Below are 22,966 nucleotides of genomic sequence, written 5' to 3' on the forward strand. Positions count from 1 at the left end.
TTTATGGTTTTACAGGTCTCAGCCCATGGCTGGTTGACTTCATTGCTCTGGGTCTGAGATGAGGCAGAACATCATGGCAGAAGGGCATGGTAGAGAATAGCAGGATGAATTTTAAATAAGGCTTTTAAAAATACTTAAGACTAAGTATTATTACCAAAAGTGGGACTCTTCTTAAAATCAAAAGTTAATAGTAGAGTTCTGATATAAGCTAAGTTGTAGTTAAGGGAATTATATCTACAATTTTAATTTATAGTAAATTATATTAGAGATACACAATACCCTTCAGAGAAAGGAAGAAGAAGGACAAAGAAAGCCTTCTCAGAAAGTAAATATGATGACCAGAAAAGCATGAAGGAAATAACACAAAGCTTATGGCGAAGGGAAAAGAGAAACTATGTATCAAAGAAAAAGAACGTATAGGGAAAAAATAGTTTTTGCCTCTGCTATGCTTTTACAAGACTTTTTTTTTTTTTTTTTGTACTGGTGATTGAACCCAGGGTTTCACACATGCTAGGGAAGCACCCCACCACTGAACTACATTCCAGCACTTTTTATTTTATTTTGGTCTCTCTAAGTTGCCCAGGTTGGTCTGGAACTTTCAATCTTGCCTCAACCTCTGAAACAGATGAGGATTTCAGGTATATGCCAGCCACTATGCCTGACTCTCACAATACTTTATACTTCAATTCTGATCACTACCCTGAGTAATTCTCTAATACCAACTGGGTGTCCTATAATTCAATTCAATTCTGACACTATCTACCTGGACTTAGCACCAGATCCCACAGGTTTAAGGGTCAGTCTCACATTAGATGCCAATACTAAGTCCAGGCCTCTGATACCGCTGGTCGACCAGTTATACAGTGGAGGTTCCCACAAACCTTGCCAATCATTTGTTACAAGAACTCACACAAGACTCAGGGAAACTATTCACATATATTTACCCTTTATTATAAAAGGATCCAACTCAAGAAGAAATATATCAAAGAGATGGATCGGGAAAGACTCTAAATTAAGGAACACTATACTGTTTGATTTGGGGCAATTTGCCCCTCCCCGCTCTGGGACTTTTGACAATGTCTACAGACTTTCTTTTTGCAGTGTTAAGGATCTGAACTCAAGGCTTCATTCATGCTAGGAAAGTGCCCTATTACTGAACTACAACCCCAGTACCCAGAAAAACTTAAAATGCTAAGAATAAAGGGCTGGGATGTAGTGTGGTAGAAGAGTACTCGCCTAACATGCGTGAGGTTCTGGGTTCAATATCTGGTACCTGGAAAAAAAAAATTCTTAAAACGTTACGAATAAGTTTAACAAAATATGAGCAAGTTCTATATGTATGTTACATAATTTTCCTAAGGGACATAAAGTTAATCCAAATAAATGAAGATGAAGCCTGAAAGGAATGTTCCTGAAAATGCTCCTGAAAGTAAATCTCAATACACAAATATGTTGATGCTTCACAGATTAATTTATAGTCAATGTAAATTCAATCAAAATGCTAAGAGAACTCATAGGGAACTTGGTAAATAAATAAATATAAAATTCATCTGCAAAAGAAAAAGTTCGGGTTTTATAGAGATATGAAGAGACTGGCAATTCTGCACAAATATCAAGGATAAAACTGGATAGAAATATCAAAACCATTTTAGGGCACTGGAAATTAACCAAAGAAAAACTGCAAATTGAAGTGTTTAATTTAAAAAAACTGCTAAAATTACAGATAAGGACAATAGGAAGCTGTGTCCTTCTGCCTAAAGATGCTCCTAACTACTTACTTCCAACTGGATGATGAGCCTGTCAATTTTACCAGCGTGAAGCTAGTGAAAAAGAACCCAACAGCTTTGTTGGTAAAAGACATCTCATTTCTGAATGAGGAAGGGAAATCCTGTGGTTTTGCCCTCTTCAGGTGTGTTACCCTCGGGGTAGGTCCACATGTCCAGTCATCTGGGACCTCTCCAAACCCCGCTGGGTTTTTATGGAAACTTTAAATAAATTTTAAAAACAACAAAAGAACTTTAAAATTGTTACTCCCATTATTACAATAAGAAAATGTTGAAAAAAAAATAAAAATCAATTTTTTTTGGACTCATTAGAAGTGAGGTTGCAGTGAAAAATGTTACCCTGAAATATGGAGAGACAGGTTGTGTCTGAAAAAACAAAATGTCTATTTTTCCTCTAATCTCACACCACAGTCAACACAGACTTCTAACACTGGATGTGTAAGAATTTCTCCCCATCAGCAAGTCAGTAATCAGTTTTACAGTGGGGTATCCTCTAATCCTGTTCAGTTCTGATACGTAGAGATAACAACATCAGATGCCACAGATTGACACCCCACCCCCAGTCCACAACTTTAGATGTCATCATAAGCCCCAGGTTATTTTTACCTGTGCTTCTGACTGCCTTATTATAAAGCAGGGTCAGAATAATTTGCTCAAGCTGCTCACAGAGGGCTGGGGATATAGGTCAGTTGGTAAAGTGCTTGCCTTGCATGCACAAGGCCCTGGGTTCAATACCTATCACCACAAAAAAAAAAAAAAAAAAGCTGCTCACAGAACTCAGGGAAACACATGTACCAGTTTATCATAAAGAACATAACAGGGCTGGGGAGATAGCTCAGCTGGTAGAGTGCTTGCCTCACAAGCACAAGGCCCTGAGAGTTCAATCCCCAGTACTGCAAAAAAAAAAAAAAAGAACATAACAAAGAATTTAGATGATACAATGTATAGGCCAGGGTATGGGGGAAGAGTATGGGGGAAGTAGTGAAGAAGTTCCATGCCCCCTTCAGGTGTGCCACCTTCCAGGAGCCCCTACATGCCACATCTGGAAGCTCTTTGAACCTTGCCCTTTTGGGGTTTTATGGAGACTTATGGCATAGGCAGGGTTGTTAATAGACTGGGTGAGGAAACCCAGCAAGGCTTGTCCATTCAGATTTTTCTTGGTTCTTTGTGTACCATTCCTTCCTTCAGGGTATGGGGCAGGACGCCTCTGGACTGAGGAGGGTCTTTTTTATTGGTTCTTTTTAGTTATACATAACAATAGATTCATTTTGATATAATTATAAAAACATGGAATATAATTTGTTCTAATTCAGTCCCTAGTACTTCCTCTTTACCTCCCCTCCTCCCTCCCCCCTTACTTCCTTTCCTTTACTCTACTGGTCTTTCTCCTAATTAATTATATATATTTTTAATTAGTGTCTTGTGGATATACATGATGGTGAGATTCACTGTGATATATTCATATGTACATACACACACACACACACACACACACACACATATATAGGTTAGGTCAGATTCATTCCACTGTCTTTCCCTATCCCCACTCCTCCCTTCCCTCCATCCTTCTTTATCTATACCGCTGATCTTTCTTCTATTCTTTTTCTTACCATCACCACCCCCCATTTTGGATTAACTTCTACATATCAGAGAAAACACTTGACCTTCGACTTTTTGGGACTGGTTTATTTCACTTAGCATGATAGTCTCCAATGCCATCCATTTACCAGCAAATAGACAAAGTCAGTCTTCTTTATGGTAAGTAATATTCCATTGTGTATACATACTACATTTTCTTATCCATTTATATATTGAAAGGCACCTAGGTAGGGTCCATAGCTTGACTATTGTGAATTGTGCTGTTATACACATTGATGTGGCTGCATCACTGTAGTATGCTGATTTTAAATCTTTGGAATATATACTGAGGTCAAATAGTGGTTCCATTCTTAGTTTTTTGAGGACTCTCCATACTGCTTTCCAGAGTGGTTGCACTAATTTGCAGTCCAACCAGCGATGTATGAGAGAACCTTTTTCCTCACATCCTCACCAACATTTAATGTTACTTATATTCTTCTTAATTGCCATTCTGATTAGAATGAGATGAAATCAAGGAGGATCTTAATGACCTACTATCAGACAAGGCATGTCAGAGATTATCTTTTCTTTTTTGTGGTGCTGGGGATTGAACCCAGGGCCTTGTGCTTGTGAGGAAAGCACTCTACCAACTATATCCCCAGCCCATATCTTTTCTTTTCTTTTCTTTTCTTTTCTTTTCTTTTCTTTTCTTTTCTTTCTTTCTTTCTTTCTTTCTTTCTTTCTTTCTTTCTTTCTTTCTTTCTTTTCTTTCTTTCTTTCTTTCTCTTCCTTTTTTTTGTTGTTGTTGCAGTGCTGAGGACAGAATTTTCTTATAGCTAACTAAAGGCAGGGAAATATTAGAGTTTCTTAGGAATCACTCTCAGAAAGAGAAGTTCTAATTTTGTTTCTCAGTGCTGGGGATCGAACCAAGAGCACTAAGCAAGTGCTCTACCACTAATCTATGTCCACAGTCCTTTTTATTTTTTATTTTGAGACAGAGTTACCCAGCCTGTCCTCAACTTGCAATCCTCCTGCCTCAGCCTCCAGAGTACCTTGGACTATATACATGTGCCACAGTACCCAGCTTACCATCCAAGTACTATACTGCTGACTTTCATACAGATTTTCAAGAATACATGCAATTAGCAAATGGCTCATATAACATACTAAGTCTTATAATCAAATGTTGAGAATTATTATGATTGAAAATAATTGTCTTTACATACTTACTATTATCTCTTCAGAGATATTTCCTATCAATATGAAACTTACCTTCATCATAACATTTAGTGTATATTTTTGATCTTCTCGCTTTGCTATAGCCTTTGCTTCTGTAGCCTCTTTTGCTTTCTCCTGTGCTTGTAAAATAGAATTTTCTCTTATTCTCTGCATCATCTCTTTGTCAACTAAAAAATAAGGAATATTGATAAACCAGGATTATGATAAATTTTTTTACTTAGGAGAAAACTAGTTAACATACTGATCCAGGATGAGATTTCTTCTGACCCAACTTCACAAGAAGTGAAAATGTGTTTAATATTCAACTGGCTAAGTTGTTAACATTAAGACAAGCAATTTACAGTAATAATAATGAGGAGGAACAGGAAGGGATCAGAGAGAAATGGAAAAGGGGTAAGGAATGAGATGGAAGGGGGGAGAAAGGGAGGAGAAAAGATGGAAGAATAGGGGGACTGGAGAACACATTTGTCTTCCTTCCTTTCTGTTGAGAAACTAGGACTATTTACTTATAAACCTGATTACAATGATTCATCCTTATGGTATGTCCTATAAGAGAAGATGAGTGAAGATCACTTGAAATGATCAATCACATTCAAAAACACAGTATTCATTTATACATATAAAGAACAGAGGACCAGACAGCTGGGAGCGCCGTAAAGAAGGCCGCTCGGCACAGCGCTGGGACTCGGAGCAACCACTGGGGCTCAGGCGGCTGCCCAGGGGAGGAGTGGCGAGGAGAGCTGTGTGGACTCAGGACACCGGGGCCTGCCCTGAGGAGGAGGAGGAGGAGCGTGGCCACTTGGATTTGGAGTGACTGCACCAGAGCTACAGGCGGTTGCCAGAGAAGGGGCTGCGTGGCGAGCTGTTTGGACCCAGACCACTTCTGAACCCCGGGGCCTGCCCGGAGGAGTAGGAGGAGGAGGAGGAGGAGGAGCGCGGCAGGTCGTTTGGACTCGCAGTGACTGCATTAGCGCTCCAGGCGGCTGCTCAGAGGAGAAGGCGAGTGGTGAGTTGTTTGGACTTAAAGGGACAGCTCCTGAACACAGGGGGGCTGCCTGGAGGAGGAGCGTGGTGGGACGCTTGGTCTTGAGTGGCCGCACCAGAGCTCCGGGCGGTTGCCCAGAGGACCCGTGCTGCGGGTCACGTGGACTCAGAGCCACTCAGAGCGACCGCTCCTGAACACCCCGGGGGTTATCTGGAGAAGGAGGAGGAAAGGGGAGGGTCACTTCGTCTCGGAGTGATTGATTGCCCAGGGCTACGGGTGGTTGGTGGAGGTGGAGGCACGCAGTGAGTTTCTTGGACTCCTAGTGACCCCACCGGAATACTGGGCGGCTGTCCGGAGGAAGAGGCGTGTGGCGGGTCTCTGGGACTCAGAGCGATTGTACAGGGCCCCAGGTGGCTGCTCAGAGGAGGGGCCGCATAGCCAGGCGATTAGGTGCAGAGCCGGGCCCCAGGATCTAGGAGGCTTCTTGGTGGAAGAGCCGCACAGAGACAGGCTTAGGGCGGAGCGAAGGTTCCAGACCTGCGGGCAGATTCTCTAAGGAAGGGCAGCCTAAGGAGAGTCATCTGCAAAGGGTGAGGCTCCCAGGCTCAGGAGGTAGGGCCGGGCCCCTGGGAACTTTGCAGAGGAAGGCAGCCCAGCCCAGGCGGTAGCTGTAAATTGAGGGGAACCTCTAGGAGGGAACTGACCAGTGAGACCTCCCCACTGGGTGAGTCTTCCCTGCTGGGTGAGGTTTCCCCACAAGGACGGTAAAACCAGAGACTCAGGCCAAAACAGGCCTTGCCTCAGCCCACAGCCTAGGTCCCCTTTGGATGACCATTGGTCAACAAGTGGAGGCACCTCTGCCCATTAGCAGGGATTATACCCCACCTGAAGGCCACCACTCCTAGAGAGGCAGCTTCCTTGTGGAGCACCGCATTATCAACTTCCTCCAAGACTTCAGCCTACTGAAGGCTAAGGGGGGATATATATAGAAATCTTCAGGGACATTGTAAGTCAATAGAGGAAATCTGCAATATCTCAGCGGTCCTCTGATACCTGAACAATATGAGAAAACAAGGAAAGAAAACGCTGCAAACAAATCTAGATGTTACATCAATAAAACCCAGTGACAGCATGGCAGAAGAAATGACAGAAAAGGAGTTCAGAATGTACATAATTAAAATGATCAGAGAAGCAAACGATGAGATGAAAGAGCAAATGCACGCACTGAATGATGAGATGAAAGAGCAAATGCAAGCATTGAATGATCGCACCAATCGACAGTTAAAAGAGCAAATACAGGAAGCAAAAGATCATTTCAATAAAGAGTTAGAGATATTGAAAAAAAACCAAACAGAAATCCTTGACATGAAGGAAACAATAAACCAAATTAAGAACTCCATAAAGCATATCCAATAGGATAGAACACCTGGAAGACAGAACCTCAGACATTGAAGACAAAATATTTAACCTTGAAAACAAAGTTGAACAAGCAGAGAAGATGGTAAGAAATCATGAACAGAATCTACAAGAACTATGGGATATCATGAAAAGGCCAAATTTAAGAATTATTGGGATTGAGGAAGGCCTAGAGAAACAAACCAAAGGAATGAACAACCTATTCAATGAAATAATATCAGAAAATTTCCCAAATCTGAAGAATGAAATGGAAAATCAAGTTCAAGAGGCTTATAGGACTCCAAATACACAAAATTACAACAGACCCACACCAAGGCACATTATAATGAAAATACCGAACATACAAAATAAAGACAGAATTTTAAAGGCTGTGAGAGAAAAGAACCAAATGACATTCAGGGGGAAACCAATACGGATATCAGCAGATTTTTCAATCCAGACCCTAAAAGCTAGAAGGGCCTGGAACAACATTTTTCAAGCCCTGAAAGAAAATGGATGCCAACCAAGAATCTTATACCCAGCAAAACTTACCTTCAAATTTGACGATGAAATAAAATCCTTCCATGATAAACAAAAGCTAAAAGAATTTACAAAAAGAAAGCCAGCATTACAGAACATTCTCAGCAAAATATTCCATGAGGAAGAGATGAAAAACAAAGAAGCAAATCAGCAAAGGGAGGAATAATCCTAAAGGAATTGTCAAATAAAGGAGGAAACAAGTTGTGTCAAACAAATAAATAAATAAAATTTAAAAAATGAACCAAATGACCGGGAAACCAAATCATATCTCTATAATAACCCTGAATGTTAATGGCCTGAATTCATCAATCAAAAGACATAGACTGGCAGATTGGATTAAAAACAAAGATCCAACAATATGTTGCCTGCAAGAGACTCACCTCATACAAAAAGATACCCATAGACTAAAGGTGAAAGGATGGGGAAAAACATACCATGCACATGGACTCAGCAAAAAAGCTGGGGTATCCATCCTCATTTCCGATAATGTGGACTTCAAGCCAAAGTTAGTCAGAAGGGATAAAGAAGGTCATTTCATACTGCTTAAGGGAAGCATAAATCAGCAAGATATAACAATCATAAACATCTATGCCCCAAACAGTGGCTCATCCATGTATGTCAAACAAATCCTTCTCAATTTCAGAAACCAAATAGACCACAACACAATAATACTAGGTGATTTTAACACGCCTCTCTCACCACTGGACAGATCTTCCAGACAAAAATTGAACAAAGAAACCATAGATCTCAATAACACAATCAATAATTTAGACTTAACGGACATTTATAGAATATACCATCCAACCAAGAGCGAATACACTTTCTTCTCAGCAGCACATGGATCCTTCTCTAAAATAGACCATATATTATGCCACAAAGCTAATGTTAGCAAATACAAGAAGATAGAGACACTAGCATGTATTCTATCAGATCATAATGGATTGAAGTTAGAAATAAATGAAAGAGTAAAACACAGAAACTATTCCAACATCTGGAGATTAAACAATATGCTATTATATGATGAATGGATAACAGAAGATATTAGGAAGGAAATTAAAAAATTCTTAGAGGTAAATGAGAACAAAGAAACATCATATCAAAATCTCTGGGACACTATGAAAGCAGTACTTAGAGGGAAATTTATTTCATGGAGTGCATTTAATAAAAGAAGTAAAACTCAACAAATAAACGACCTAACACTACAGCTCAAAGCCCTAGAAAAAGAAGAACAGAACAGCACCAAAAGTAGTAGAAGACAGGAAATAGTTAAACTCAGAGCTGAAATCAATGAAATTGAAACAAAAGAAACAATACAAAAAATTGACAAAATAAATAGTTGGTTCTTCGAAAAAATAAACAAAATTGATAAACCTTTAGCCACACTAACAAAGAGAAGACGAGAGAAAACCCAAATCACTAAAATTCGGAATGAACAAGGAAATATCACAACAGACAGGATTGAAATACAAAACATAATTAGAAGCTATTTTGAAAATCTATACTCCAACAAAATAGAAAATTTTGAAGGCATCAACAGGTTTCTAGAGACATATGAATTGCCTAAACTGAACGAGGAGGACATAAACAATTTAAATAGACCAATTTCAAGTACTGAAATAGAAGAAGTCATCAAAAGCCTACCAACAAAGAAAAGTCCGGGACCAGATGGGTTCTCAGCCGAGTTCTACAAAACCTTTAAAGAAGAGCTCATTCCAATACTTCTCAAAGTATTCCATAAAATAGAAGAGGAGGGAACCCTCCCAAACTCATTCTATGAAGCCAATATCACCCTGATACCTAAACCAGACAGAGACTCAGCAAGGAAAGAAAATTTCAGACCAATATCCTTAATGAACATCGATGCAAAAATTCTCAACAAAATTTTAGCAAATCGCATACAAAAACATATTAAAAAGATAGTGCACCATGATCAAGTGGGTTTCATCCCAGGGATGCAAGGTTGGTTCAACATCAGGAAATCAATAAACGTAATTCACCACATTAATAGACTTAAAGTCAAGAATCACATGATTATTTCAATAGATGCAGAAAAAGCATTTGATAAAATACAGCACCCCTTCATGCTCAAAACACTAGAAAAAATAGGGATAGTGGGAACAGTCCTTAACATTGTAAAGGCCATTTATGCTAAGCCCATGGCTAATATCATTCTAAATGGTGAAAAACTGAAAGCATTCCCCCTAAAAACTGGAACAAGGCAGGGATGCCCTCTTTCACCACTTCTATTCAACATCGTTCTTGAGACTCTGGCCAGAGCAATTAGACAAACCAAAGAAATTAAAGGGATACGAATTGGGAAAGAAGAACTCAAACTATCCCTGTTCGCTGATGACATGATTATATATTTAGAGGAACCTGGAAATTCCACCAGAAAACTCTTAGAAGTCATAAGTGAATTCAGTAAAGTAGCAGGTTACAAGATCAATGCCCATAAATCCAACGCATTTTTATACATAAGTGATGAATCTTCAGAAAGAGAAATTAGGAAAACTACCCCATTCACAATAGCCTCGAAAAAAATAAAATACTTGGGAATCAATCTCACAAAAGAGGTGAAAGACCTCTACAATGAGAACTATACAACACTAAAGAAAGAAATTAAAGAACACCTTAGAAGATGGAAAGATCTTCCATGTTCTTGGATAGGAAGAATTAATATTGTCAAAATGGCCATACTACCTAAAGTGCTATACAAATTCAATGCAATTCCAATTAAAATCCCAATGACGTACCTTACAGAAATAGAGCAAGCAATTATGAAATTCATCTGGAAGAATAAGAAACCCAGAATAGCTAAAGCAATACTTAGCAGGAAGAGTGAAACAGGGGGTATTGCAATACTAGATCTTCAACTCTACTACAAAGCAATAGTAACAAAAACGGCATGGTATTGGTACCAAAATAGAAAGGTAGATCAATGGTATAGAATAGAGGACACGGACAGAAACCCAAATAAATACAATTTTCTCATACTAGACAAAGGGGCCAAAAATATGAAATGGAGAAAAGATAGCCTCTTCAACAAATGGTGCTGGGAGAATTGGAAATCCATATGCAACAGAATGAAACTAAACCTATATCTCTCACCATGCACGAAACTAAACTCAAAATGGATTAAGGACCTCGGAATCAGACCAGAGACCCTGCAGATTATAGAAGAAAAAGTAGGTCCAAATCTTCACCTTGTTGACTTAGGATCAGACTTCCTTAACAGGACTCCCATAGCACAAGAAATAAAAGCTAGAATCAACCACTGGGATAGATTCAAACTAAAAAGCTTTCTCTCAGCAAAGGAAACTATCAGCAATGCGAAGAAACAGCCTACAGAATGGGAGAATATCTTTGCCAATCATACTTCAGATAGAGCACTAATCTCCAGAATCTATAAAGAACTCAAAAAACTTTACTCCAAGAATTCAAATAATCCAGTCGACAAATGGGCTAAGGAAATGAATAGACACTTCACAGAAGAAGATCTACAAGCAATCAACAAACATGTGGAAAAATGTTCAACATCTCTAGTAATAAGAGAAATGCAAATCAAAACCACCCTAAGATTCCATCTCACCCCAATTAGAATGGCGATTATCAAGAATAGGAGCAACAACAGGTGTTGGCGAGGATGTGGGGAGAAAGGTACACTCATACACTGCTGGTGGGGCTGCAAATTAGTGCAGCCACTATGGAAAGCAGTGTGGAGATTCCTTAGAAAACTTGGAATGGAACCACCATTTGACCCAGCTATCCCACTCCTTGGCCTATACCCAAAGGACTTAAAATCTGCATACTACAGAAATACAGCCACATCAATGTTCATAGCTGCTCAATTCACAATAGCCAGACTGTGGAACCAACCTAGATGCCCTTCAATTGATGAGTGGATAAAGAAACTGTGGTATATATATACAATGGAATATTACTCAGCCATAAAGAATGATAAAATTATGGCATTTGCAGGCAAATGGATGAAATTGGAGAATATCATGCTAAGTGAGATAAGCCAATCTCAAAAAGCCAAAGGACGAATGATATCGCTAATAAGTGGAGGTTGACACATAATGGGGGGGGAGGGAAGGGCTAGAGTTAGGGTTAGGGAGGGGGGCAAGTATGGAGGAAGGAACTACTGTATAGAGGGTAAAGAGGGGTGGGAGGGGTGGGGGGAAGGGAAAAAATAACAAAAAAAAAAAAAAAAAAAGAATAGGAGCAACAACAGGTGTTGGCGAGGATGTGGGGAGAAAGGTACACTCATACATTGCTGGTGGGGCTGCAAATTAGTGCAGCCACTCTGGAAAGCAGTGTGGAGATTCCTTAGAAAACTTGGAATGGACCCTCCATTTGACCCAGCTATCCCACTCCTTGGCCTATACCCAAAGGACTTAAAATCAGCATACTACAGACATACAGCCACATCAATGTTCATAGCTGCTCAATTCACAATAGCCAGACTGTGGAACCAACCTAGATGCCCTTCAATTGATGAGTGGATAAAGAAACTGTGGTATATATATACAATGGAATATTACTCAGCCATAAAGAATGATAAAATTATGGCATTTGCAGGCAAATGGATGAAATTGGAGAATATCATGCTAAGTGAGATAAGCCAATCTCAAAGAGCCAAAGGACGAATGATATCGCTAATAAGTGGAGGATGACACATAATGGGGGGGAGGGAAGGGTTAGTGTTAGGGTTAGAGTTAGGGTTAGGGAGGGGGGCAAGTATGGAGGAAGGAAGTACTGTATAGAGGGTAAAGAGGGGTGGGAGGGTTGGGGGGAAGGGAAAAAATAAAATGAATCAAACAACATTACTCTATGTAAATTTATGATTATACAAATGGTATGCCTTTACGCCATGTACAAACAGAGAAACAACATGTATCCCATTTGTTTACAATAAAAAAAAGAAAAAAAAAAAAAAAAAAAAAAAAAAAAAAAAAAAGAACAGAGGACCAGCTTTAGGAAAATTCCAAAGTGGCATGGACATGCTCTATATATAGCTTTACCATTCCCAATTATTTTTATATTCACTGTAGCTCAATGTTTTACAAACTGCAAACTGTGATCCTTTAGTGGGTAAATTATCTTGGGAAAGGAGAAATCAGATCCTGAGAGAAAGAATCTAATAGAGGAGGAAATTGGGAGAGGTGGAGATCTGAAGTCTCTCCCCAACCCTATTCTATTTAGAAAGAGGGAAATAGTTGGATCATTTCAGGAGCAGAAAAAAAATCAAAAGAATACAATTTTCCAAATGAAATTTTCCATACCTAAATGAAGAGTGTATCAAGGAGGAACTTTAAGAAAAGTGGAGGGCACAGTTGTACACACCTGTAATCCTAGGGAGGCTGAGGCAGAAGAAAATCACAAGGTTGAAGCCATCCTGGGCAACATAGCAAATCTCAAAATAAAAAATAAAAAGGACTGAGAAGTAGCTCAGTGGGTTCAATCTTTAGTATTGCCAGATCAAAACAAAAACAAAGACAAAAATAAAAACAAAAAACAAAAACAAAGGAGCAGCAGCAAATATACTTTGAGTAATGAGGCAACAAGCTTAAAGCATAGGCTGGCGCTCCACAAAACTTTATGTGAAAAAAGATTGTTAAATAAACAATCTCACTGAATTGCAAGTGAAACTGAGTTTCATTTCTAGTGGAATCTCAAACCTAGTTTCTGAGGTAGAATCAATGTCTATTAATTGCTATTTGTTAGTTTTAAGACTTCTGATTAGTCTAGATCAGAGACTTGCAAACTATTATCCGTGAGTCAAATCTAGAATACTGTTTCTCTAACACACAAGCTATGATTAATTTTTCACTTTTTTTTTTTTTTTTTTGTATCAGGGGTTGAACCCACAGGTGCTTAACCACCGAGTCACATCCCCAGTCCAGTTCCTGCCCCCACTTTTTTCTGGGGGGACAGGGTCTCACTAAGTTGCTTAGTGTCTTTCTAAGTTGCAATCCTCCAGCCTCAGTATTTACTTTTTTTTTTGGTATTGGGGATTGAGCCCAAGAGCACTTAACCACTGAGCCACTGAGCCACTTCCTGGGCCCTTTTTTGCAGTTTATTTGGAAACACGGTTTCACTGAGTTGCTTAGGGCCTCACTGCTGCTAGCCAAGGACTAGGATTTCTCCCAACACCTCACTAAATTGCTGAGGCTGGCTTTGAACCTCTTGATCCTCCTGACAGCCTCCTGAGTCACTTGGGATTATAGGCATGCAGCACTACACCTGCCAGCCTTCACATTTTTAATGATTGAAAAAAAATTTAAAAATTTAGTGCCACATGAAACTTAGGTGAAATTCAAATTTCAGTGTCTACAAATATCTATCATCTGTGGCCACTTTTATCCTATTATCCTACAGTGGCAGAGCTGGGTGGATGTGATAGAGACCATTTGACCTGCAAAGTCTAAAATATTATGTGGTACTTTACAGAAAAAGTTTGCTAATATGGCTGTCCATATAACTATAAAACAAGAGAATCAAGGAGCCTTCCAATGCAAACAGCTTGAAGACAGATTATGATTATGAAAGAAAATTCCCCTCCTGCTTCTGGAGAAGGTAGCTATCAGGTTAAGATGAGAATCTGACACAGAATAAAGTGTGTAATGTCAGATAATATGTTGTAGGAATAGTACTAGGTTTTCTGATAATGACCCTTTTTTATATCCTAGGAAGATGGTGGTTAAAATATTTCCTAGGGGAATCTGTTGGCCACCAGGGGAGAAAGACACAGACAAAAACATCTAAGTCAATAGTTCTCAAACCCAGCCCATCAGAATCACCTGGGAATCCCCATTCACCCCACCTGTTTATTTTTAATAAGCCATTACAATTACAATAGATGATGGTTCTAGCCCCACTTAATGGCAAAATTAAAATTATTAGGAAGAATTAGCATAAATGAAAGCATTTCCATTTAATCTTAACTTAGAAGTCAGAACACCTTGGGTGTGTTTTTTCTTTTCTTTTTCTTTCTTTTTTTTTGTGTGTGTGTGTGTGTGGTGCTGACATTGAACCTGGGGCCCTGTGCATTCCAGGCAACACTCTACCAATGAACCACATTCCCAACACTTGTTTTTCATTTTTTAAAACTAGAACATTTATGGGTTGACTAATATCATTATTTGTTGGGTGGTTAATCTCATTATTAGGTTTAAACTATCAAGATGAACTGGATGCTGTGACAGTCGCTCTCTTGGGTTTAAGAGTTGTTCCTTCACAGAATCCATACCTGAATCTGCAGTATACACATTTTAGGTGCCTCATTCAACCAGACCTGGTGGCATTTTGTCTTTCAGTCTAGGCACTCCAGTTATACTTTCTCTTGCACTTGGCACTTAACATTTGCCACAGGTCAACTTCTGCAGGTGGTAGGCCTTAGAGCCACAGAATTGGCACAATGTATGCATCTTTATTTATATATATATATATGTATATACATATATATATATATATATTTAGTTGTAGATGGACAAAATATCTTAATTTTTGTTTATTTTTATATGGGTTGCTGAGAATTGAACCCAGAGCCTCGCACATGCTAGGTAAACATTCTATCACTGAGCCACAATCCAGCCCCAATGTGTGAATCTTATTATGCTTTACAAACAATTCTGAGTGTGTTTTATGACATAGCTATCACAGTCACTGAGCTACAAAGGAAGACGGGGTAGAAAAACAGGAATCTGGTTTTTAAAAACTCCTAGGATAATTTGGAACTCATTAGGAAAATAAAATAACTTCACTATGGTAACTGACCTTAATCAGTATTATCTGAACTAAAATACCAGATCTTAAGAGGAAAAAATTCTACCTCAGTGCTGGTCCTGAGGATTAGAAATTAAATTCTATGGTAATATACCAAAAGAGTCTTTTCTTTTTTTTTTTTTTGGTACTGGGGATTGAACCCAGAGGCACTTAACCACTGAGTCACATCCCCAGCCCCTTTTAAAAATATTTTATTTAGAGACAGGGTCTCGCTGAGTTGCTTAGGGCCTTACTAAGTTGCTGAGGCTGGCTTTAAACTCACAATTCTCCTGCATCAGCCTCTCAAGCCACTGAGATTATAGGCATGCACCACTGTGCCCGATCTAACAGAGTCTTAATACAAAGAATGGTTACAGTCCCTTCCATTCTCAATAGCACATACTCAATAGCACATGTTTAATGTCAGAAGCCTATGAGAAATTCTAGGCAGTTGTACTAGAAAACATGGCAATTAGAAGAGGAAAGACGAAAACAGAGGTAAAGGAGTAGAGGACAATTACTGACCCATGAAGCTAAGCTGGGCAGTAGAAAAGAATACTAGTTAAGAGTACAGAAAACTAGATTTACACAGAGATCTCAACTTTGGTTGCATGTTATAATTCCTGGAAAACATTTTTTTTTAATAATTGCCAATTCCTGAGTTCTAGTCCCAGAAACTGGTTTTATTGGTCTTAAAAATTCAAGAAGTGGCCGGGCATGGTGGTGCACTCCTATAATCCTGGTGGTTCTGGAGGCTGAGGCAGGAGAATCTCAAGTTCAAAGCCAGCATCAACAAAAGTGAGGTGCTAAGCAACTCAGTGAGACCCTGTCTATAAAGAAAATACAAAATAGGGTTGAGGATGTGGCTCAATGTTTGAGTGCCCCTGAATTCAATCCCCAGTACCTTAAAAAAAATTCAAGAAGTGATCCAAATATGTAGTCAGGGTTGAGAATCTCTGCTCTACAGTGTAACTGCTAAAGCTCTAGTTCCAGTTTGCCAGTGACTAGCTGTGTGATTTCTGCCAATTACTCAATCCTTCAGTGTTTAAAAAAAAGATAATAATACTTAAGTGATAAGTTGTTTCAAGGATTAACAGACATGCTAGTATCTAACACAAAGTAAGTTCCCAATAAAGGCCACATCAGGAAGGTATACCTCTAAGATAAAAACCCATATCCCTTCTGTTTAATGTGTTCCAACTGAATAATTCCATCACTAGGTTTACTTAAGTGGCAGCTGAAGCACTTTATCTTCCTTTTTATGCAGGGGAGGGTTGCTGGGTATTGAACCCAGGGGCAATTAACTACTAAGCTATAATCCCAGTCCTTTTATTTTTTATTTTGTGACAGGGTCTCACTAAGTTGCTGAGGCTGCCCTCAAACTTGCAATCCTCCCACCTCAGCCTCCATAGGAGTTGGGATTACAGGCTTGGGCCACCACACCTGACAGTACTATCTCATTTTAATGCAGATGCATCTATGTGCCTTTTTTTTTTTTTTTTTTTTTTTTTTGGAAGAGCAATTGAAGGAGTTCGGATGGTGCCACACCAAAATATGATACTTTGGTGTACTGATTATTTTGAGCTGAAAGAACTTGCAAAACATCACATAGGTGCCTTTTCTTATCTCCTCTTATCTGCCTAATGCCTAGTAACAAATTCTCACCAAAAAACCCTAATTGTCATAAATTCCCTTCCCTGGAGTTTTGTCAGCCAGGGAGTATTCACTCCTTTTTTTGAAGATGGCATCTGGCTGTGTTGCCTAGGCTGACATACAACACCTAGGCTCAAGTGATCCTCCTGCCTCAGCCTCCTAAGTAGCTGGGATTCCAGGCATGTGCTGCCATGTTTAACTACTATCAACTCTTAGCACAGGAGAGCAGTCTAGAAGTCCACGATACACTCTAACAAACTTTGAAACAAACTCTTATAGTTCCCATCTATTCTTCTAAAAAACCCATCTGTCTTTCCTAAATACATGCTGTCCTAAGCGCTTCCCCTATTAAGAAGGTTTATGTAAGTCCATCAGCCTCAGCAACTTAGCAAGACTTTCAGCAACATAGAGACACTGTCTCAAAATTTAAAAACAAATAAATAAAAAGGATTGGGTATGTAGCACAGTGGTAAAACATCCCTGGGTTCAATCTCCAGTACAGAAAGAAAAAAAAAAAAAAAAGACTATATAAACTCTGAAATCTCACCACTTTTTTGAGTTATTTATTCACTTTTTTCTGTGATGCTCCCAAACACATATTATTAAAATTAATAAATTTGTATACACTTTCTCCTGTTAATCTGCTAGTCTTTTCACATACCAAGCTATAAAAATGTAGAAAAGTTTTCTTCCCCTACACAATATAGCTGTTTCAAAGAATTTTTAAAAGATATAAATCAGAAAAAAGCACAAGCAGACGAATATCTTTTAATAAAGAACTTACCACCTGACACAGAGAGGGTCTCCCACATGACCGCTTCTTTTTTATACAAGGTGAAATCAATAGTGTCATTCCCAATCTTTGCTTTGCTGCTCTCATCGTCTATGGGAGCATAGAGAAATGCCTCAAATAAAAATGGAGGAAAGTTCACCTGTTCGGAAGAGAGAAAACAAATTTCGTTGGTCACACAAATTAACGACACTGGCGTTAAAAGAAATACTTGTTAAAAAGCCAAACTAATTTTCTTAAAGGCTCACTAAATTTAACAAAATTCAGCAAGACTGAGTGAGGAAACCCTGGATAAAAGTATTTCCGATGTCTTTTATCTACAGACGAGATGTCACCTGAATGGGATTCATTTTTTTAAAAAAATGAAAGAATGAAAAATTGAGAACTGTCCTCTGTAAGGAGGCTGGCTCGCTTTGCGCGCGCCCAGAAGCGCAGTCGCCGAAGATTCGGGCCACACCCCCGGAGTCGGGCGGCCGACTGGCGTCCCTACCTTGAGGTAGTTTTCCGTGCAGAACACGTCCGCGTCTCTGACACAGACGCCTCGAAGGGGCAGGGAGAGGAACACCGCAGTCTTGGTCTGCTGCCAGCTGTAATTGCTAACCTGCAGCGGCATCCCGGGAGTGATAAGAGCCGAAGTGTTGGCGGGTTGCTGCCGGTGAGTCCTCGGTTGCTAGGGAAACTGGGGTTACCACGCGTCACTCCTTCCGGGTCAGGCCAGGCCAGGCGCCCCAGGCTCCCAGCGTGCCCCGGGCGCACTCTGTCATCTGTTGATGATCGGGCGCTCCGGGACTGCGGTGCTAGGTGGCTTCCTGGGAGCTATCCTCGTCCACTCATGCTACGAGAATTTCCGAAAAGTAGACCCACATCTACTTAAGGAAAAGCCTTAGAATGCAAAGAAAGGATGTGGGCTTATGGTTCCGGAAAGCGGAACCCTCCAGGAGCAGGTGTGACACCTGCGTGTTAAGGGAACCCTGCACCTTTGTTCTGACCGAGGCTGTTTAGAATTAGCACCATTTGATGTTCCTGTTGAGGAAATGTGTCATACCGGGAACTTGGTGTCCTTTCGTAGTCCTCCCAATCCTATCAACTCTAAGGCCACCAAAACCGGGGAGAAAGGGCCTCATTACTCACCTGACAAGTACTTATCCTACTCAATAGTAGGATAAGTTGGACATTTTACAATTACTTAAGTAGCCTTTGAACTTTAGGGTTGCAAAGAAACTCGAAGGTCATGTCTTTTCATCCTACCTGTTTAAGGATCTAAAATCCATGTGCTTAAACCCACTGTCACATAGATTTGTGATAGAACAGCAACTAAAATACTAATTTCTTAACTCCCATTCCAATATTCTTTCCCTGGACTACTTCTGTAATTTGTTTATAAATTACTAGAATATGATGCTAACACACTGAATTCATATGATAATTAACTAATGCAAGTTACTTAACACCAGGAATTTTGATTTTAAACCTTTTACTTTTGGAGACGATTTACACAAATTTCAAAGCACCTGAGAAATTCCTTGAGAAAACTTTAGGAACGATAGACTTAAGGGAAAATATCTTTTCCCCAAAACAGGGCACCCCTTGACTACCTTAACTAGTTTTGTCAGCAATTCATTATCTTAAGCTTTTGGTAATTTTGAATAGTGGGAGTCATCTAGGATTCCCCCCACCCCTCCAAGCTGAGAAATATGACTTCTACATATTCAGGGTTTTTTTCTTCCCATATTGCTTTTGGCTCTCCTCACCCTTTTATACTATTCCTACTTTTTTCATATTGTTTCAAACTGTCATGTGTGTCTTCAAAAGACAGAGTTTATGTGTTTCTTTCATATAAAAATTTAAAGTGTAAGTCCTCCCATTATATAAAAATACAAGACAGTCTGTCTCTCCCTCTGGAGATAACCTGCATTCTCTCTTGAATGCGTATTCCTTGCTTTTCCCCCCAAAGTTTCTCTCTTGAGGTGGCCTACATTCTCTCTTGAATGTACTTCTGTATTCCTAAATAAACCTCTATGTCTCTGACTGGTGTGTGCTGAAACTTTTTGATCATGTGTGCTAAGAACCCTCCTGACCCTGAGTCAAATTCCCCCTTCTCTCCAGGAACTCCTCAGTCCCTTCTTCAGAGACTTCTCTTCTCTGGTGACATCACCAGGTGCAATGGCACATACTGGTAATTCCAGCTACTCTGGAGGCTGAGGAGGAGGATTGTAATTCCAGGCCAGGCTCAGCAATTTAGTGAGACTTTCAGCAACTTAACAAGCTCCTGCTTCAGAATAAAAAGTTTCTACTTATAGATGATGCTATATCTATGTATGAATAAACCACAATGAATCTCACATGTATGTGTATAATATTATAATGCACTAATTATAATGACAATAACAGTAAGTCGGTGGGGAAGGGAGGTGGGAAGGGAAAGGGAAGGTACTAGAAAATTAAATTGATATTTTTTGTTATTTGCATGTAGAAATATGGCACAATTAATCCCACTATTGTGCATAATTTTAATGTGCTAATTACAAAAAGGATGGGGGATGTAGTTAAGCGGTAAAACACCCCTGGGTTCAATTTCAACCCCTGGGTTTATCCTACTGCATGCCTGTAATCCCAGCTACTTGAGAGGCAGAGGCATCTCCCTGTCTCCAACTCCCCAGTACCAAAGAAAAAGAAAAAATGAATAAAATAAAAAGACACTAACCATAAAGTAAAAGATTGAAAATGTTTCTGAATTTTATAACTGATGTTCATGAAAAGACATAATAATGTAAAGATATATAGATATATAAAAGTTGTATATATAAAATATATAAAGACACCTGAAATAGTATATATATACACATATATATACTATTTCAAGTATCTTTAAATATTTTTATAATTACCTGTATATACACACACAAACACAATTTCAGCCAAGGGTCATAGGTACACCAATAGTTTAACAAGCTGAGTTCAACTCATTGAGCAAGAGAAAACAGAGACCATGGGATATCTCAGTAAGAGGTTGTTAGAATTTAGGGACAATTTTAAGAGAGAAAGGATTCCCTCTAAATTGTGTCCTTTCAAAAAGTGTAATTCTACTGATGAGTTTCAAGACATGAGATCCAAAAATATAAATCCTTGGCTTAATGAATATTTTAAGTTTAAGGAATATGAGAAGGATTGACATCCCCCCACCCTTCTCTTCTGAAACAGGTCATAAGACCCTCATGTGAGAAGTGCCTTCCCTTTACCCAAAGGGAAAAGGCATGCACTTTCTGAAAAAGGAAAGGAACCTGAAAAAACAGACCTTTTTAAGTTCTTGCCAGTTTATAACACTTAGCTAATACACTTGTCCTACCACATTTTTCCTGCAACTTTCCATTCCATCAGACCTAGGGGTAAATGATAAGGTTTCATTTGTTCCATTCTTAATTTCCTCATAAAGGATCCCAAATCATGTAAAACTTATGTTGAATAAATTTGTGTGCTTTTCCTTTGTTAATCTGTCTTTTGTTACAGGAACCCCAGCCAAGAACCTAGAAGGGTAGAAGTAAAAGATACATTTTTCCTCCCTTACATGATGATTTGGTAAAGAAGTAGCTGTTGCTCACTTAGACAAAATTATCATTTTGCTGTGGTCTCAGAGTATACTTGTTTCAGGTTGGTATTCTGTGTGATTATTTATGTTCAACAGAAGAATAGCTTGGCCAAGCTGTGAGTTTCAGATTTGCTTCTGAATGTCCAAGGCTTCTCTTTTCTCTTACTCAATAATCAACAAAGAGAACATATAAGCAAAATATATAAAGAAAAGGAAATGCAACCCTACATGAAAACAGGCAAATTGTCATGATGTACTTATTCTAGCAATTCCACTCCTAACTATAAAGATTTTTTTTTTTCTGCAGTGCTGGGGATCAAACCCAGGGCCTTGTACTTATAAGGCAAGCACTCTACCAACTGAGCTATCTCCCCAGCCCACCATGAAGATTTCTAACAAGTTCCTAGGTGATACTGCTGTTTCATGAAACACTGCCCTAGAGCAGTTTTGCAACCTTCACGCTATTAATATTTTAGGTTGGATAATTCTGGGTAATTTGTGCTGTTCTGTGCATTAGAGGATGTTTAGTAACATCTACCCACTCAATGCTAGTCATACTCTTCAAGTATGATCATAAAAGTGTCTTCAGACATTGCCAAATGTCCCCTGAATTTGGGTTGGGAATAGTAAAATTGCTGCCATCTGAGAATCACTTCCTTATAAAGTCTTGGTCGTGTACATTAGGACATGTTTATAGGTCTTCATAGAGACTTCATAGGAAAAAACCTGAGAAATGCCAACAGCTATATACACACACAACAGAATATCATCTAACAATAAAAGCAAGTAAGTTACCATTATATATTGGATGGATAAGTTAAAAAAGCAAATCAAATAAAATTCTTAGCAAATAATACCATTTCAATAAAAATTTAAAGACAAAGGAAACTAACTGTATCGGATAAGAATTCCCATGTAGTGGTATAACTTAAAAGGAAAGTGAATCATTAGAAAAAGTAGTGATCAACTCAGATAAAGTTCATACAAGAGGCCCATTTGTGGTAAGGTCAACCTGGGTAACTTAACAAGACCCTGTTTCAAAATAAAATTTTAAATAGGGCCAAAGCTAAAGTTCAGTGTTAGAGTGCTTGCCTAGCATGTGCAAGGCTCTGGGTTTAATTCCCAGTAACACATACACATACACACATATACACACACAAAAGATAGGTTACCAGAGTGTTTTCCTTCCTACCAACAAAACATTAATGTCACATCATTTGGAGACTCATTATAAATACAGATTCTTAGGCCCCTCCCAGACCAATAATTTTACAGGTGAGGCAGAAACCAGTGTTTTATCAAGTCCACTAGGTAATTCTGTGACACAATGAAATCTGAGAACCACTAGGTTAAGGGATAGGTTTTACTGGAGAAAGGGAAAACTTATAAAGCTAAGAAAACCCCACACAACTCCCCCCTTCTTCCCATCATCCCAAGGAAAGGCACACTGGGGCCAAGGCACTTCACTAGATCTGCAGTATGGGTTTGCATTGTAGAGAGGAATCTTGTCCCCGGCTTTCCCTGCTCACAGGGCAGACATGAAGGGAAACCTGTCAGTAGGGAAACTACTAGAGCACCCTGTAGTCTTGGATTATTTATAGGAGTTGTCTGAGAAAGTCAGCTATGTAGTATTGGGAGACCTTAGATCA

General features: G+C 39.2%; 1 protein-coding gene across 5 annotated transcripts in view; it reads right to left on the bottom strand.

The window, feature by feature from the left end:
- DNAAF4 (dynein axonemal assembly factor 4) overlaps positions 1–18,829 on the bottom strand; it is a 68,877-nt gene extending 50,048 nt beyond the window's left edge. For 4 of the 5 annotated variants that reach the window (XM_079129966.1, XM_079129962.1, XM_079129964.1 and 1 more), the window contains exons 1-3: positions 18,222–18,829; positions 17,726–17,873; positions 4,635–4,768 (exon numbers count right to left, since the gene is read on the bottom strand). In XM_079129966.1, coding sequence (XP_078986092.1) covers positions 4,635–4,768; positions 17,726–17,873; positions 18,222–18,344 — 405 coding nt within the window. In that variant the 5' untranslated portion in view covers positions 18,345–18,829. The remainder of the gene's footprint in view (positions 1–4,634; positions 4,769–17,725; positions 17,874–18,221) is intronic. The other variant, XM_079129963.1, reaches the window with a different exon arrangement.
- Positions 18,830–22,966: the final 4,137 nt, after the last annotated feature.

Source organism: Sciurus vulgaris (genome assembly GCF_902686455.1).
Source record: "Sciurus vulgaris genome assembly, chromosome: 2".
NCBI lineage: Eukaryota > Metazoa > Chordata > Mammalia > Rodentia > Sciuridae > Sciurus > Sciurus vulgaris.